Consider the following 15,415-nt stretch of genomic DNA (forward strand, 5'->3'; position numbering starts at 1 on the left):
GCCAGATATGTAACTTAAAAATTTCTACATTTCAAAAACTCAAAATAGATGAACTTAAACCATGTTTTATTTAACTTAACATGTACAACAGATTTCAACGTGTAATCAATATTTTTTAAAAAATATTGAGGTATTTTGTATTTTTTCCATACTAAGTTTTAGAAGTCTGGTTTGTATATTACACTCACAGTACGTCTCAATTCTGACCAGCCACATTTCAAATGTGCAATAGCCGCATGTGGCTCATGGCTTATTTATTAACAGTTCAGGTCTAAAACGTTCATATTGTAATACGTAGTATTACTAGTAATATGTAGTAACACATAGTATAGCTGTCTGGATAGTTCAGGAGTCTGTACCATTTGGCAGTTGTGTACCTCAATTCCTAAAGATGAGTATTTTACTTTTCATATTACCCCTCCAAAGCTAGAGAAGTGCAGCTTAATTGACCCCCATCTTTCTTTCTAGATCAGAGGAAGGGTAAGTTCCTTACTCCTCCAAAGATAAGTATCCTGTTCCTCTCTCTAACGTGTTTAATCTGTGACTCATCCGTTTTTTTAAAAGATTTCTTGTGGGGGAATCATCTTTCAGGGTTATCTCAAGGATTAGTACTGCCATTCATCTAGTTGCATAAATTGAAAAGTTAATCACCTTGTCATTTTCTTTCCCTTCACCCTCGTATTATAATCCAATATATAATCTGTTACCACATCCTGTTGCTCTCTGTCTTGAATTCACCCAGTTCTACTTTTATGGCAAAATCCTAGTCCTTTGGACAAACTGCTGTTGTCTTCCTTTTGGATTGCTGTGCTAATCTTGGACTTTACCTTTTTCTGCCCAGCTCCAGTTCTTTTTCACTGAATTGAAAATATGAACACACCAGATTTACTATTCAACATCCTACTTACTCTTTTCACCTAACGTCTAACAAACATGTTTAATATGTCCAAAATCACACTCAACCTTCCTTCTCAAACCTGCCCTTCAAATTTTTTCCATCTCAAGTCAATGATAACTCTGTCCAGATGGTTAGGCCTAAAACCTTGAAATTATCTGATTCCTCTTCTCACAGCCCACATTGTCAAAGATTCTGACCTCAGGAACACAAGCAAACTCCAATGACTCATAACCATCACCGTCATTTTATACCATCCAAAACTAAGCCATCATGTCTCCTCAGCCTGCAAATGCAGAGTTAACTTTTTCACTCTTGCTATCCACTTACTAACTAGAACAGTCTTTGAAAAACACTGCTCATAACCCTCCAATGGCTTCTCATCTCGCTCATGATACAATACATACTCCTCTGCATGGCTTACAGGTGCCTGCATGATTTGGCCCCTCACTGAGCTTTACTTACTCCTTTGGTCATACCAGACCCCTTTGGAGCTCCTCAAAAATGCAGCCCTCTGGTCTGGACTATGCTTCTCCACTCAGATCTCTGTTTCTAGATTTCTACTTAGATGTCACCTAGAGAAATTTGTTGAATGAGTAAAGTGATATAATTCTAAACATTCATTAGGTCAGTTGTCTGGGAAATAAGATGACATTTCAAAAGTAAAAAGAGCGATGAGACAAGAGTAGAGACAAATGGTTTATTTGGTAACAAGGAGTAAAAAGGAATTCTTGATTCCTCTTCTCGCTTTTGGCAGCTGAAGTGAAATGTGATAGTCAAATAGACAGCAACAAACACAGGAATTCCCTCACAGTCCCTGATTACAGAAATGCAAAAATGCCCGTCACACGACTTGCCATTACTCTTTTCTAGACAGAAGTGCCAGGAGCTGTGCTTTCCGGGATATCCTTGGTGGCTACATTCTCCTTCTTGTCTTCAGGTTTCATGGCAGGAAACAAAAGCACCTCCTACAAGAGAGAGAATGGATTCTGAAGCTAAGAAGCACTTTTTCCCGCCCATCCACCCACTCGGCCCCCCGCCCCGTTACTGTTATCACCAAAACCCGGAGATCTGTGTTGTTTCATTTCAGTTTAGTCCCTGTCAGTTACAAACAATGGAAAAGAAGAAATGCACAACTAAAGGATCTCACATGCTGCAACTGAGACCAGAGCCAAATTAATAAATATTAAAAAGAAAATTGTACAGCACTGCCTAGGTCACGATATCAAAAGACGGAATAAACAGAGAGGTTCTCTCCAAATGATTTCTTCATCTGTAAATATGGGAATAGCAATACTTTCTACATGTCTCAGGTTGACTTAAGTTAAATGAGGTAATGCATGTAGACGGCTCAGTATGTTCCTTGGATCCTTAAGAAATGCAAACAATTGGTATTTCTTCTGCCTTGGGTAGAAACCCCCCAATTTGTACAATCAGATGCCCTGTCCGTCCTCCTGTGAAGTCACCGGTAACCTCTCCGCCTTCCCCTCCTCCCAGCCCAACACCCTTCCCTTGCGCCTCTGACACTGGCGCACACAGCGGTGCTCCTTCGGGGCTGCCGCATACCTTGATGTTATTGGAGTCTGTGAGAAACATGGTGACGCGGTCGATGCCCATGCCCCAGCCCCCTGTGGGGGGCAGTCCGTACTCCAGGGCAGTGCAGAAGGTTTCATCTATGAACATGGCCTCATCGTCGCCAGCGGCCTTGGCCTAGAGGACAGAACCACACAGTGACACTGTTCCAGGCTGCGCGCTCTGGCATCTGAGTGAGCATGTGAAAACTGCCAGAGGCATTTCCATCCCAGCGCTGCTCTGACTCCCAGCACTTGCTGGAAACTGGCTTTCCAGGAACTCCAGGATGGAGCCATTTCTTTCGAAGACCTGAAGGTCAGGACTGAGGAACCCTACTCCAGAACATACGTGAACTTCTCTGCCAAACGGAAATACCTCCACTGCCTGGGGCTCTGCGAGTCCAGGGAAGTTGATTTTCAGAGACTGGTAATTCCCAACAGTGTCTGTCCCACTGCCTGAACCACCCATCGTGGCAACGCTAGTGTGGGCAGCCTGTGGGTGCTTTGTCTTCCCATCCCCAGGCCACCTCAATAAATGTACCATCTAAGAAAACGTAACATCCTTGTCGACACAAGTGTCACACTCCCCCCACAGATCATCACGCCTGAGCTCCATTTATATAGAAATTCTAGGGCCAAAACTGGTCAAGTTCTCCATCTTGAAATCTGACCTCCTCCTGTGAGGCCTGTGGCTTTCAGCCTTCATTTCTGTTCTCGTCAGCAGGAGTTGCAGGCCAGACACAGACCAGGGTGAAGGCAGGTGCCTTCTGGTGAGCAGGCACATGCTCCCTCCTTACCTTGGCCTGTTCTTCAAAGAGCTGCCGCTGTCGCACAGGGTCGTTCAGCTCAGTGTAGGCATTGCATATTTCCTTCTTCATGACAAACAGCTCAAAACGCTCAGTCAGACCCTCTTTAGAGCGGTGCCTGGGGACAGGAGACCACCGGGGAGGTTGAATGAACAGAACATGTGGTACAAGCACAAGAACTCCTGAAATCTGGTTGGCTCAAAACTGTTACTGTGACCAGAAGCCTGTATGCATCCTCAGCACTGAATCATTTGATACATTACTGAGGACAGTTAGAGACAAGGAAGTTTGAATTATCTTACAACAGACCTATGAGTAGACTGGGACCCTGAACCCAACCTGCCGCACTCATGCCCTGGCATACTGACTCCGGGCTGCCTGGGTGACTTGCTCTGGCCGGTGGGACATCAGCAGAGGCTTGGTGTGTGTTTGCACACCAGGATTTATTCTTTCAGAATAATTCCACGTGGAGCCCTGGCTCCGCTGCCAGAGAAGAGGCTCTGAAGGAGGAGAATTGCCTGAAGGGGGATGCAAGGCACGCTGGTCGAATTCCCGGGTGAAAAAGCCACTTGAGCTACCCTCACCAACACCACATAGGGCAGAAAGACAACCCTTGAGCCCACACACTCTTGAGAATAAACTGCTTTATGTCGCTAAGTTCTGAGGTTATCATGTAGCAACAGGTAACCCAGACACTGCACTCTGTCTTACCATTTGGCCAGAGGGCTCATTATCTGTGGGTGATCACAGATGAAGGTAGGATTGATGCACGTCACTTCCAGGAACTCCCCAACAAGCTGAAGGAAAAAGCAGAGCACAGCTAGAGCCCTTCTAAATGCCATTTTGATTGGCTCAGTCCTGGTGGCAGAGGACTCAACTCCTATCCACACCTGACGCTACAGAAATTTATCTTAAGCTGCTGAAAGGTTGGTAAGGATTAACTAAGGTAACAAACATAACTATTTGGCAGAGAGCTTAGCACAGCAGGAATTTAAAACTTGTTCTCTCGTTTCTCTCTCTAGAGCTTTCCTGTGAAGCTAGGGAAGTTAATTCTCTGCCGTGGCATTCTCCTTCACAGGGGGCAGGGTGCATTTCCAGTGGATGTGGGCATCTACTGCCAGTGCCCGGCCTCTCACCTTATCAAGGAGCCTGGCGGTAGTCCGGGGTGGAGGGCATTCAACATCTTTTGCCACACAGATATCATCAAGGATTCTGCGAGTTTCTGTAATACAAACATACAAGTTGGGACAGAAGACATCACACCATCACAATACCACCCCAATATAAGGAGAATTACATGGGGAATTCTACTCCTGATCTAATCTAATTCAGAGCTGAACAGGAGGAGGGCCCTACAACTGGAGGAGGGCATCACTTTACCTTCAGTTTCGAAGAGGTTCGTTTCTGGCAGTTTCATGCCCAGGGCTTTCTCAAGCTCTTCTACCATGCTGATTTTCCGGAAGGGCGGGGTGAAGTCAATCTCATAGGCTTGGCCTTCTGGGCCATCTGGATGGTAGGTGACCTTGTAACTGCCTGTAATGTGTTTCACCATCCCTGGGAAACAAATGTGTCATTTAGAGGACCAACAGGAAGTCCAATCGAAGGCAGCACACCAGGCCTCCAGACACGTGGGAAAGACAAAGGGAGCAGGAGGGGGTCACCTGAAATCATCTTCTCTGTGATTTCCATAAGATCATGATAGTCGGCATAGGCCATGTAGAATTCACAGGTGGTGAACTCAGGATTGTGAGTCAAATCAATTCCTTCATTCCGGAACTGGCGTCCAATTTCATAAACCCGGTCGATGCCACCAACCACCAGCATCTAGTAACACATGGCCATGGTCATGGTCATGGCAGCTAATCTTGTCTGGCTGGGGAAAGTTTCTGTCTACAGAAGTTGTAACCAAGTTACAACTTGCTCAAGCCATGCTTTCAGGTCTCTACCCAAATGCTGAATGCCCTACTCTCTTCAGGTCTTTGTGGATAATTACAGTTCACTCTGGCTGCCCAGGAACACTGAATACTCTTCCTTTGGGGTGTCCCCCATCTTGTGTGAGCTTCTACAAGAAGCCTCTTGGGGGTCAGGGTGCAGACACATGACCCAAGCTCTCCAGTCAGACCCATCTGTGAGACTTCCACGTGCAAAGAGGACGCAGATACAGCACAGAATCTCCTCTGGCGAAGGGGCCAGAGGTATCTGGCTTATAAAGGTAGTAACAGTAGAGGTCCTAATGGCAACGACCTGTGCCTCGCGCCATGTTTATGAGCTGTGGTAAGTTCCCAAATGGAAGATACTGGGTTCTTCACGGGGACAGCCCTTTGATATGATTCAGAACCACTCCTAATTGTGTGGTCTCCAAGCCCGATTCTCTGATCCTCCTGGAAATTGTGAACTTCCTTGTATATTTGGATACCTTTTTCTTTTACTTAAATACTGTAACAGTTCTTGTTGTTTGCAACTAATGACATAGTCTTTGATATTTATTCTGGTGATTTGAGGATATTTCCAACTTTCAGGCAGAGATTCAACTCATTCTTCAACAAAAGACTAAAATCAGATTTAATATAAGAATTATAAACTTAAAAAGTATTATGGGAAACAAAGTAGGTTAGGAAGATCTGTCCATCTAGGAAAGACAGTCCCTTTGCCCTTAGAGAAGGCTCTACCGATCCTATAGATAAATTCCAGAAATGTAACACTCGCAAACCTGACATTAGAACACTTCTGTTGTTCTAGCCTCGCTGTTCCTCTTATTTCTGACCACCTGTCTAGCCAATGTTTTTCAGCCTTCTGCTTCTCTAAGGACACAGGGCATCTTTTATTGATTACCTTATGGTAGAGTTCCGGAGCAATTCTCATATATAAATTCATGTCCAGCTCATTGTGGTAGGTGATAAAAGGCTTGGCCACAGCTCCCCCTGGGATGATGTTCATCATGGGAGTTTCAATCTAGAAGAGAGGGGAAGACGTTTAGTTCACAGAGCTCCTCTAGTTTGAGGGGATGACTCATGGTTTGACTGGGATAGTCTGTTATATCCCAAGTAAAAGATAAGTTCAATAGTAACGTGCAGATGCTTGGCAAAAAAGTAGAGCTAGCTCGATTCTCTAATATAGTGTCTCTATTAATACCAAACACCATTAACACAGTATGGTAAACTTTCACAAGCTGTCAGTGGGACTCTAAATGGGTATGCCCTTTCTTGAGTTCAATTTGCGGTATTTATTAAAAATGTAACGGCTTATATCCTTTGACGTAAATCCAGCATACAGAAACACTTGTACATGTGCACAAAGATGTTCACTAAAATATTATCAAAGAAAATCAGAAACTTAAACTACCAACAGAGGAAATAATTATAAAGTATCAAAAAGGAACATACACACACACACACACACACGGACATGCAAAGGGTCCTAGAATATGTTGGGGGTGCCGAGGTCCATTATAATATATACAATATGACTTCATTTATGTTTAAAACAAAGAGTAAAACCCTTCTAAAACATTTACACAGGTACCCCATCTGCAACATGCATCAGTATGTATATAAATACACACAGTAAATGGCGAGGAAGGATACATATTCACATGTGCACATTTGGAGAGGGAAATTAGTTGGGAAAAAATGAAAGGGGACTTTCAGTTTTGCTTCTACTTACTTCTTTATTGTCTGAATGTGTTTTATGGTAACATGTACTCATATTTCTCATACAATTATAAAATACTGAAATTTTGTTCTAAAATTCTCCCTAAACAACATCTTTCAGTTTAAAGAAGTTGAATATAAATTAAGAAAATACTTTTAATTCTACAAAAAAGCAAAACGAGTTGGCAACATATTGAACATGGCATCATTAACACGTGGCTGGCCCTCTACTGTATTCATTATCTTTGCAGTCCTGTCCTACCTTCCAAATGAGGGCAAGAAAGAGGACTTTTCATTGAGCATGAAGCATATTGACACAGGATGTGCCCGTGGGGAAGGGAAGGAAGAATAAGAGGCAGGCACCGCAAGGCAGCTCACGTCAGGTAAGAACTTTCCATCACCTCTAGGAATCCCAATTCATCCAAGAAACTTCTTATATACGTGATGATCTTAGAGCGGATGATAAACTTCTGCCTCACAAAGTCATTCAGAATCAAGTCCAAGTATCTCTGACGATACCGTGTTTCCTAAATGAGAAGGAATAGAGAGGAATCATTGATGTGTTCCATTCAATGGTATGGTAAACCAGAGCCAGAAGGCCACAAGAATTCACCTTGTCTTTGAGGCCGAAGTGAAGATGAGGTAACATGTGCAGGCAAGGAGACAGCAGTGTGATTTCATAGGGGATGATGCTTAGCTCGCCCTTCTTGGTTTTCCCAGGATTGCCCTGGACTCCAATTATGTCTCCCCGGCGCAGTTTGTTGTTAATACGAATAAATTCTTCTTCAGATTTGTAATTCCTGAATGAATGGAAAATTTAACTCAGTATACAATATCCCAAATTAAAACTGACCTCTGGTTTACTTTATTGCTAAACTATTACTGTGAATCTAAGAAGACTCGTAGATTCAAGGTCAAATGTTTGTCACACAACCCAAGAACAGGCGTCAATCTCTAGGTGACCAGAGGGCTATTTTATTTTCCCAACCTTACACCATTCCCTTTAACTTTTATTTCCAAGAAGAAAAGAAGACCACATGGACCTTTGGTCTCTGTCATGTTGCTCTGGGCCGATCTATAAAGGCCTGTAAATGGATATTTCTATATACCTGGAATTGGCCATGACTTGCAACTTGACCCCCTCTCCTCGAAGGTCATAGAAGATGAGCTTTCCTCCAGAAGCTCTTTTGGCATGGATCCTACCTAGAGAAAGAACAGCAAAAATACTGACAGAAGCTATTTCATGGTATCAGTGCCAAAAAAGTTCCCTCTGCATTTTTCACATCCAGGCAGAACATAAACTAGAGCAATTTGATCGTAGCCCGAGGCCTAAGCCCTGCCCTTTTCTACAGGACAAAGTTGGCTTCCCATTCAAACCAGTTAAAGAATGTGTAGGAAGATCTGGTTTTTAGAGGTGCTCAGCGGATTCCCGGGATGTTGGTGGCAGCGTCGTTTTGGATCTTCCTAAATCCCCACATAGAAAGAGCAAGCACAACTAGACAGGAAAGGGCAAAAAGCCACGGACAAAATTCACAGCAAAATCATGTGGAAGATATTCCAAGAGTCCCCAAAGACAAGAACGGGTAAAAACCACCAAGGGCCCCAACAGGAAAAAGCTATGGGAATCAATGGGGTCTCTGACAGGTCTGAGAACTGGAAGTCTCCCCCAAAACCACAGGTATTCACTGGAAACTGTGGCAGGGCTAAGGGCTGCAGCTCATGGCCATGCAAGCGAGTCCAGTGGGCTGCACCAAGGAGGTCTGGGGGACGAAGCCTTTAGTGGAACCCCAAGAACTCGCTAAACTCAAGGCCAGGGATCTCTCCCGGGACAAGGCCCCACAAAACTCAACAAGACCGAGAAAACAGAGAAGAGACTGAAAATCCCAGAAAGCAAGCTGCTGTATTTCTGAATGCTTCACAAAAAAAAAAACCAGGAGACCTCAGTGAAACTAGAAAAGCGATCTGAATCAAGCGCCCCGCCCCACCTTTTAAAAATATATTTATTTATTTGGCTCTGTCGGGTCTTAGCTGCCGCATGCGGAGTCTTCAGTTGCAACATGTGGGACCCAACGAGGGACTGAACCTGGGCCTCCTGTGTTGGGAGCAGAGTCTTAGCCACTGGATCACCCAGGGAAGCTCCCTGAGCTTCCTTTTAATATTCAGGGGAAAAAAAAAAAAATCTCACATTTAAAAGAAAAAAACAAAACATCACAGCAGAGCTCTCTTGCCTGCTCATGTTTATCTCTTATAAGCATCTTATATTAATAAATCTATTTCTTGCCTATCAATAAAAAAAAAGTAAGGTCAAATACCAATATTAAATTTAGAAACAGAGAGTAACAAGAATAACATCTCCACAGACAATGAAAGCAGTTGAGAAAGACATGCTCAGGAAAAAGCAAAAAATTCTATTTCACAACCTGAAAGACATTTGAATATGATACAAAATATGAAAGAACACAAATCAGAGTTAGAAAAACTAAGAAATGAGATGGCATGAAAAAATTAGAAAATAAAGTAAAAAAACCATCTCAGAAATGAAGCCTAAATTAGAAGGAAATAAGAGTGAATAAATACAACACATAATGCCTTAAGACAATCTGGAAAGGAGAATAAAATTTAAAAATCAAAGTATAAAAAAGATAAAGAAATTTGAGAAAAAGTGTCAAAAACGAATAATGAAAAAAAGCAAAGATAAGACATATTTGGGGGGCATTTAAGTATTGGCAGGGGTTCTTTTTAGGTTGTGGGATTATGGGTAATTAAACTTTTCTCTCTTTGCCTCTCTGTTTCAACATTCTAAATTTTCTACAACTGGTAGTTTTATATAGAAATATTTTGGGGGGGTATACATGAAAGACAAGATTTAATTATTTTTTGAATTAAGGAGAAGATCCTACACAAAATAAGAATGCTCTAGAAATACAGCCTAGTGTACAGCAGTCTAGGGACACAGATCTGAATTTTTAGGAGCTTTATTAGGGCATGGTTCCCACTGGCGGGATAAAGTCTCATAAAGGACTATGAAGAGTAGCAGCACCAGGTCAGGGGTCCCCCACAAAGAATGCCCTTTCCTCTGCAGCCTTGACGCTGGAATGTGGCCTCATGCCTTGGAGCTGCTCTACTGTCTGTGAATAGACATATTAGCACCATCTCTAGGAATGAAGTCTCAGACACAAGCTCCTCATGAGCAAGACCACCCCAGACCTTCCTTTGTGCAACTGCAGAGGCCTGCCTGCTGTTGGGAGCCCAGCAAACTGCCAGGGAGTCTTCCTACCTGCCACCTTTAAGGTGATGTCAGTCAGGTGGTCCCCAGGCTGCAGGTGACTGTATTCTTGGATGAAGTGAGTGAGCGAGATGTCCACATGGAACTTGTGTGGGTATGGATCTTCCCCATTGACCTTCAGCTGGTGGATTGCTTGGCTTCGGATTTTGAAGTATTGCTGTTAAAAAAACAAAAGAGCTTCTGAAGTTGAGCCCGGTCAGACCAGTGCCGGTCTAGGGGAGTTCAGTATTCTGCCTCAGAGGGGCCCCAATACAGTGAGATTTCTTTAACCAAGCTCTCTCCAGCCTTGAAATCAAGGATTGGCTATGGAGTGAGATTTGCACTTAAATATGCAGGGTGGCCAGATATATAGCTGGGAATAAAGACTAGAATTCCAAAATGCAAGATGTGACAAAAAGAAAAACCATATTTCTAAGTTTTTTGGTGTGTGGGGGGTGGTGGTGGGGTGGTCCCCAGCAGTGGAAACTCAGGGACCTAACCACTGGACTGCCAGGGGACTCACGAAAACAGAAAGTTTAATTGCTGTAGGTGGCCTGGTTACCACTTCTGGAGACACATCTGCCTGAGTCACTTCTCCTACTTTCCTATCCCTGGTCATACACCAGACTTTTCCCCAAGGCACACCCATGGGCCTGGAAGTATGAAAAAACAGAATATTCTGTAACAGGGGTCAGCAAACATTTTCTGATGCAACTACTCAACTACTCAAGGTTGTAGTGTGAAAGCAGCCTTAAGACATGTAAACAAATGGGCATGGCTGTGTTTCAACACAATTTTACTTACAGAACTAGGGAGGAGTGACAGGGATGGTGGTGGCTTTGGCCTGTGGGCCACGGTTTGCCAATCTCTCAGCTAAAATAAGCCCCCCAGGCCACCTGTAGGGAGAGATTTTCTTTAGGGTTGCTATAAGGTCCAGCTAACTCCAAGGAGTATCAGCCACTGGATTCTCTCCAATGTTAAGCGAGAAGACAAGAAAGATGCACAGGGCCCGTGCCTTCAACCAGATGGAGTGGTGGGCCCCCCTCAGCAGTCTCAGTGCCTGTCCCAGTTCCTGTTTATCCTGCCAGTCACTGGTCCCTCCTACTGTCTCTTCCTGGGGAATCTGCCCTAAGTCTCATCAGAAGCTGCCCCGAGCCCAGGGAGGGCAGTGGTCCTGAGAACTCACATTTGGGTCCAAGCTCTCCTCCTCCGCAGCCACGCCATCTTCAGCACTGTGATTGCTGGCGGCGGCCTGACTCAGCTGTTTCTCACTGAGCTCCTTCTGCTTGGCCTCCTTCTCCGCTATTTTCTTCTCAGCTTTCAGGCGTCTCTTTAGCTCACTGTCAGGAAGGTGAAAGTGTTCAATGTAACAGGTGCCTGAAGAGTCCCCTACATTCTGCCCCGTCACCAATTACCAAAAATATCAACTGCCCAGAGAAACACACTTGTCCAGTTCCACACCCCCACGGTTATCTCTTAGCTACTAAACTCTATACATGAAATAGAGGAAAAAATAAACTTAGAATAAAGATGTGAAAGATCTTTTTCTCAGTCTCTATTTTCCAGTCGGAGGTCCTTGGCATTAGCGCCCGTCTAAAATCAAGATCCATAAGGACAAAGAAAACCCTACATATATTAGTTTATAGTTAGGATAGGAAAAAATGCTTTACAAAAAATCAGCAAGATTTTCTCAGACTAATTAGTCTTGGGAGCTCCTTGAGGCCAGGGACTGAGTCGTTCGGTATCCTCTGGAGAACATGAAGTTCTGAGACCAGTGGATTTGACGTGTGATAAGGTGAAAGCCCTAGCTTTGTCATCTCTCTCCTCTCCCACAAGGAGTGGATTAGCCTGGGGTTGGGTGACAAAGTCCAGGGAGACACTCCTCTGACAATCTCTCCCCCAGCATTGATCAATGCACTGACCGTGACCCTCAGCATTACTGGCCTCACTTTCCCCAGAGGAGCCGGACTTTGACAACAAATTGGGTAGATAGTGTACAAAGCAGCATGGTGTAGGGGATAATACACCATCTTTGGAGCCAGACTGTCTGGGACTAAAACCTGACTTGGTGTGCTTAAGCAAGTTACTGAATTACTCAAGTTATTCCTTTAAAATAGTAATAGACACCTTCCTCCCTAAATGTTCTGAGGACTTAAATATACACAAAGAGATAACCCCCATCCCTAGCATCTAACTGCATTCTTCAATTAAGCATGCAAATGTGAACTACTCTAGGTATTCCCCCACTATCTTCACACCCTGCCTCAAGGACAGAAATTTTACAGATGTGGATTAAATTTCTGGTCAAATCTCTTACTATCCAAACTTTTAATACTTGTTACCTGAGACTCAGAAACCAAACAGATTTGGGCAGAGAGGGATACCCTTATTGTTCTTTCAAGCCACCAATGTTAAATGAATATCCTATAATAATGAACCATGGCAAATGATCCCTAGTCATGCTTGCTACTGTTTGGTTTCAGGGCACATTCTTAATTATATATGAGTTTAGAATAACAATTAAAAAATGGAGATTTGAAATGACCATCTTTTAAGTAAGAAAACTGACTCTGAGGGCCCCAAAGTAAGTGTGTCTCTGGGTATAATCTGTTTTGTATCAGTTGTGAAGTCGCCTCTCCAGAACAATATGCTAGATTTATTGTGCTGTCATTCAGTCAGGAGCATCTAAGCCTATTTGGTTCTTCCTAGCATTAACATAATAAGTCTGTTTACCAGTTTTTGCCATTTAAAAATTAAATCAGTAAAAAAGGATCATCCAAAAAGGTTCTAGGAATAAGAACTAAGACTATTAACCAAATTACGCTCAGAAGCAAAGAAATTCCAGGAAGATAGGGAAGGGAAAATAATCTGTTACAAATTCTTCTTTATTCATACAAGCGTTTTGGTCTCAGCACTGTTTTAGCATAAGACCTAAACGTCATCTCAAGAATTTATGGAGTGAGAATTTGAATTTATTAAAGAGAAACTGAGAAAGGACTATTGGTTTGGGTAGTAGGTAGCAGAGCTGTTTACTTGGCAACAAGTCCAAAACTCAGCCAGAGGCTTTACAGATAAGAAACTAATTAAGAAGGACTTTTGCTCCCAGAGCAAAAAAGAAGGTAAAGGGCACCAACCTTCTTTTATCAGAAAGTGCCTTGTCCTTGTGAATCGTTGTGAAAGGTGCAAGTTGACACAGGCGCAGCTCCCTCTGCCCCCACTGTGCCCAGGAGGTTTGGCGCAGGGACCCCCTAACAAGCCTTGCAGCGGCTTGCACCAACATGGCAGAATACCCTGGAACCACCTAAGAATGATCACCACCACCTAACAGGAAACAGAGATGTGGTGTCAGATGGGACAGGCAGTACAATATACCCCCAGCCAACACTCCAACTTGGGTTGGGGGAGAAGGGGAGGTTACACCACCTTTTAGTGTCCCATTTTATGCAAGACCCTCTCAAATGACAGCAGCCATCTTAACACTCACTGTGCCACACATGTAACTGACAATGTTCTCAGCCCTGGCTATGGTAAGATGATGCTTAACTGGGGTCACAGGTCAAAAATAAGTCAATCAATGGTGTACAGGTAGAAATGATCATAACATTCTAGAAAATAGGAGACAGGACATGAGGCAGTGTTTCTCAAGTTCCTGACATGCAGCTTCTCTCCTGGAGATGAGACACCTAGCTCCAAAGATGGCAACGTGAAGCATACAAAACGTCACCATCAATTGCCCACTCTAGACGAAGCTAAAAATAAGCCGCAAAGGCACCTGAGTCAAAGACAAGACTTGTCTGGAGCTCTAGGAATGAGAAGGAAAGGAGACTTTCAGGAAGAGTCTTGGACTACATTAAGTTTATGCATTAACACTGGAATGCAACACAATGACAGAGATCGTGTTCTTCACTGCATTAAAATGAATGAGGCCTTAACTGAGTCACCTGGCAGGCAGCCTGCTTTTAAACTTGGAGACAATAACTGGCTTACCGTGGCGCTCACTAAAGATTCTGACAAAGTAAGTTCCAAGAATAATTAAGACACAGAAGCAAAAAAATGAACTAAGGCAGCCATTAAGTGCAGAATCTAACTTCTCTCCGATGCCCCTGGAAGGATACTATATTTATGTACTATCTGTGGGAGTATTGAGCAATCAGTCACTTATCACTGCCTACGTTCTATGAAGGACTCCGGTTGACGAATGCAGTATTAAGAGAATACAAGGGACAATCGGTGAAAGGGCGGCCAATCTTAATTCACTTATATTTACCTTTATACTCCAAGGATTTGGGGTGATTAACAAAGATACTTCCAGCAGTGCTAAGTGCAGCTTGGTGTACTCGGCTAAATAAGACAGTCCATACTGCTGATTCGGAGAAGGCAATGGCACCCCACTCCAGTACTCTTGCCTGGAAAATCCATGGACGGAGGAGCCTGGTAGCTGCAGTCCATGGGATCGCTAAGAGTCGGACACGACTGAGCGACTTCACTTTCACTTTTTACTTTCATGCATTGGAGAAGGAAATGGCAACCCACTCCACTATTCTTGCCTGGAGAATCCCAGGGACAGAGGAGCCTAATGGGCTGCTGTCTATGGGGTCGCACAGAGTCGGACACGACTGAAGCGACTTAGCAGCAGCAGCAGCATACTGCTGATTGGTGATTCACTCAATTCTCACAGATCCTCTGACCAACCCATAAAGATAGCTGCACGACAGTTTTAGAATGATCCCTTTAATACAAAAGGTTCAGAATGGCCTTGGCGAGGCCAAGGGAAATCTGAAGGTCCTTCTGAAGAGCTGGGTATTTATCATTTCTCCAACTTCTTTACCGGGGCGTGGCACAACGCATTTCTCCGCGAAAAGAGTAAATTTCGCCTTTCTCCGTCGCCGCCCAGTTCTCCGCATTCTCTTACTCTAGGAGTACGACAGGGAGGAAGGACCCAACCAGCGGGGCCCTCGGGCAGCTTGGGGGATGTAGTTTCGGCACGCACCGCCTGCGTCCCAACGTGTTCATAACCACGAGAACCGGCAGCAAGGCCCCAGGCACAGCCGTCCCGGCCGGAGCCTCGAGGCGCTTCCTAGTCCAGACTCTCCGATCGCATAATGACCCGCAACGGCACATACCTTTTGCTCAGTTTCGGCTCGCCGCAGTCCACTTTAACTTCAGCACCCTGCACGTCAGCCATCTTCCCCGAGGGCCGGACCTAAAGAGGATGGGGGGGTCGCGCG

At 44.1% G+C, this 15,415-nt stretch overlaps 1 protein-coding gene across 2 annotated transcripts; it reads right to left on the reverse strand.

Moving 5' to 3' along the window:
* Positions 1 to 1,581: 1,581 nt before the first annotated feature.
* On the reverse strand, positions 1,582 to 15,401 carry KARS1 (lysyl-tRNA synthetase 1). Of its 2 annotated transcripts, XM_086349926.1 has the most exons (15): positions 15,311 to 15,401; positions 13,322 to 13,508; positions 11,374 to 11,527; positions 10,200 to 10,365; positions 8,032 to 8,125; positions 7,536 to 7,722; positions 7,324 to 7,449; positions 6,105 to 6,224; positions 4,934 to 5,096; positions 4,653 to 4,826; positions 4,409 to 4,494; positions 3,984 to 4,069; positions 3,264 to 3,390; positions 2,462 to 2,605; positions 1,582 to 1,863 (listed from the first exon to the last, which is right to left on the reverse strand). In XM_086349926.1, exons 2-15 carry the CDS (start codon positions 13,465 to 13,467, stop codon positions 1,765 to 1,767), a joined length of 1,872 nt encoding a protein of 623 aa, XP_086206052.1. In that variant the 5' UTR covers positions 13,468 to 13,508; positions 15,311 to 15,401; the 3' UTR covers positions 1,582 to 1,764. The 2 variants fall into 2 exon arrangements, with proteins under 2 accessions (XP_086206052.1, XP_086206053.1); XM_086349927.1 differs by lacking the exon at positions 13,322 to 13,508.
* Between the last annotated feature and the right edge of the window lie 14 nt (positions 15,402 to 15,415).

The sequence above is a fragment of the Bos grunniens genome, chromosome 18 (genome assembly GCF_055505025.1).
Source record: "Bos grunniens cultivar Pamir isolate PY7600 chromosome 18, Bosgru_T2T1.0, whole genome shotgun sequence".
Lineage (NCBI taxonomy): Eukaryota > Metazoa > Chordata > Mammalia > Artiodactyla > Bovidae > Bos > Bos grunniens.